The 3,221-nt window shown below is 48.0% G+C and overlaps 1 protein-coding gene across 1 annotated transcript in view; it reads left to right on the plus strand.

Moving 5' to 3' along the window:
* psmb4 (proteasome 20S subunit beta 4) overlaps positions 1–3,221 on the plus strand; it is a 12,376-nt gene that overhangs the window by 788 nt on the left and 8,367 nt on the right. The window contains exon 2 of the mRNA XM_043684078.1: positions 2,991–3,197. Within this exon, the coding sequence (XP_043540013.1) occupies positions 2,991–3,197 (207 nt within the window). The remainder of the gene's footprint in view (positions 1–2,990; positions 3,198–3,221) is intronic.

A 3,221-nucleotide genomic window follows, 5' to 3' on the forward strand; every position in this document is an offset into this window, starting at 1 on the left:
GAGTGTGTGGGGGTTTGGGGTGGGGTACTCGATGGTTCGAGGGGGAGAAATCAGGGAGCTCCTGGAGGATGGGGTGAAAGTCCTTGTGCAAATCTACAGTGGTTATCAGATGTTGTGTTAGGGTGAGGGGGCTAAACCTGGTCATCTCTCTCTAGTTTTTGACTTTAGTTTTGACAGTGTTAGGCAAGAACTTTCCAAAGTTGATTGGGGGACAGATGTTTGCAGGTAAGGGGGTGTTGGAAAGCCGGAGCCCTTCAAAAATGAGATAACGAGAGTCCAGAGACAGTATGTTCCTGTTAGAGTGAGGGGCAAGGCTGGATGACAAGAGAAATTGAGGCTCTGGTCAGGAAAAGACAGCAGAAGGTGAGTGATTTTCCCAGAAGAGGAGAAGGCAATAAGTGTATTCTCACGGGAAATCTGGTACGATTGCAACATTTAAAAGGCATCAGGCCGGGTGCTGGCAGGTGGGACTAGATTGAGTTGGGATATCTGGTCGGCATGGACGGGTTGGACCAAAGGGTCTGTTTCCGTGCTGCACACCGCTATGACTCTAAGAGGCCGAGAAGGGGTCATGAAATAGCTTTGGCAAATAGGGTTAAGGAGAATCCAAAGAGATTGTACAAAATATACTAATGGCAAAAAAAGGGTAACTGAGGAGAGATTAAGGCCATCTATGTATGCAGGAGATGGGGGGAGGGGGCAGATAATAAATGAGCATTTTGTGTCCGTATTTACTGCGGAGAAGGATATGGAAGGTAGAGAACTTGGAGAAATAGTGATAACTTAAAAAGTGTCCATATTACAAAGTTTAAAAATTGCAACAACCAAGTGATAGTCCAACCGGTTTATTTGCAAGTAAAGGCTTTTGGAGCGCTGCACCTACATCAGGTAGATCCCTGATGAAGGAGCGATGTTCCGAAAGCTAGTGCTTCCAAATAACCTTTTTGGACTATAATCTGATGTTGTGATTGTGAACTGTGTCCAACCCAGTCCAACACCGGCACCTCCACATCATATTACAGAGGAGCAGGTGCTGGATGTCTTAAAACGCATAAAGGTGAATAAAGAGACCTTGGGGGTGCAGATTCAGAGTGGAGTCACAGGTCGACAGGGTGGTGAAGAAGGCATTAAGTTGGCTTGCTTTATTGGTCAGAGTTAAAAATCTCACAACACCAAGTTATAGTCCAATAGGTTTAATTGGAGGCACTAGCAAATTTTGCTATAAATTCTGTGCCTTACAATTGTGCCCTCCACAACCACCTGATGAAGGAGCGTCGCTCCGAAAGCTAGTGTTTCCAATTAAACCTGTTGGACTATAACGTGGCTTTGTGATTTTTAGCTTTGTACACCTCCAATTCATTGGTCAGTGCTCTGAGTCTAGGAGTTGGAAGGTCATGTTGCGACTGTACAGGACTTGGTCAGAGGGTCAGCATCGCACAGTGGGAGGTGACGTCTTGCAGGATGTGACACTCAGTGAGGGTAAGCTGCCAGTGAGGGTGTTATGCAGCAGGGGTGGTTGTGTTTAGGAAGTTAATGGCACATTGTCCCTGATGCTCAAAGCAGCCATTTTCATGCCTCAAACCCAACATCTCAACAACATTAGGGTTTTCATTTTTTTCCTTTTTTTTTATATAAAGAAGAAACAAAAACTTCAAAATAAACTCCTCCTCAATGGGAAGACAACAGAATCTGTCTCCTTTCCTCTTGAATGCAGGAAAAGAATGAGCGGAGTCCTTCACACCACACTGATCCAGCTCCCTCAGATCCAGCTCTCTGTGAACAGGATGTCTGACACTCCCGTGTATATTTTTTTCTTTCTTTTTCCTTTTTGTCTGTGCGCGCGCGCAGGTGTGAGACACAGTGAAAGACGCCAGGTCTACAAATCTTTATTCAATTTCCACCACCAGGAAGAAAGGAAACAGGCTGAGGGGGTGACCTTATAGAGGTTTATAAAACCATGAGGGTCGTGAATTGGGTAAATAGACAAGGTCTTTTCCCTGGGGTGGGGGGAGTCCAGAACTAGAGGGGCATAGGTTTAGGGTGAGAGGTGAAAGGTATAAAAGAGACCTAAGAGGCAACGTTTTCCACGCAGAGGGTGGTACATGTATGGAATGAGCTGCCAGAGGAAGTGGAGGAGGCTGGTACAATTGCAACATTGAAGAGGCATTTGGATGGGTATATGAATAGGAAGGGTTTGGAGGGATATGGGCTGGGTGCTGGCAGATGGGACTACATTGGGTTGGGATATCTGGTCGGGTTGGACCAAAGGGTCTGTTTCGTGCTGTACATCTCTGTGACTCTGTGAGGGCAGTGCTGCGTGAATGTTAGGATTTTTATTTGTCTCGCTTTTTGGAGCGTTAATGAGTATAGGTAGCTCTCTAAGATACCACACGCACATATATCTTCACAGAAAAATGTTTCGAAGGAACTCACACTAAGCTAAGCCACCCGCACACGGGGTTGGGGTTTCTGATTTCCTTCAGTTGTCCAAAGTAATTGGGAGAATTTGACTTTCTTGGATCAGCACTGGGGCAGAGGGAGGCTCAGAGTCCAGTGTGAGGGGGGCAGATCCCTCCTGTTCAAGACGGGCTGTTCAAGGGTCAAAGGGGAGGGAAAGTCTGGGATCAACCCCCCACTCCCCAAACAAATAAAAAAGTGTCATTGCGGCTGCAGGACTGGTCACCTGGACGTGCCGGAGCTGAGGAGGGTAGATTTTTAGAGCGATGACCAGTGAAGGAGGGGCGATGGAGGACTGATTGACGGAATGGCTCCGAAGGGCTGACTGGTCCTGTCACTGTGTTTGTTATGCTCCCCACACCCCCTGTATTCTACTGAGCAGATATTAGGCCAAAGAACATACAACCCTTGCAACAACGTGTTATTCCTAGCATTCTCTGTAAAAGGATCAGGGCCGGACTGTGGGCCTGGCTCACGGCTCCCCTTTTCCCAGGGCACCAACCGGAATATGTAACACTTCCTCTCCGTCACAGGAATCCCATGGTGACAGGAACCTCAGTGCTGGGGGTCAAGTTCGACGGCGGGGTCATCCTCGCTGCCGACATGCTGGGCTCCTACGGTTCGATGGCCCGGTTCCGGAATATTCCCAGGCTGATGAAGGTGAACGACAACACGGTCCTGGGTGCGTCGGGGGACTACGCGGATTACCAGTACCTCAAGCAAGCCATCGAGCAGATGATGTGAGTGACCAGGGGCACAGAAGG

Source organism: Chiloscyllium plagiosum, chromosome 51 (assembly GCF_004010195.1).
Source record: "Chiloscyllium plagiosum isolate BGI_BamShark_2017 chromosome 51, ASM401019v2, whole genome shotgun sequence".
In the NCBI taxonomy this organism is placed as follows: domain Eukaryota; kingdom Metazoa; phylum Chordata; class Chondrichthyes; order Orectolobiformes; family Hemiscylliidae; genus Chiloscyllium; species Chiloscyllium plagiosum.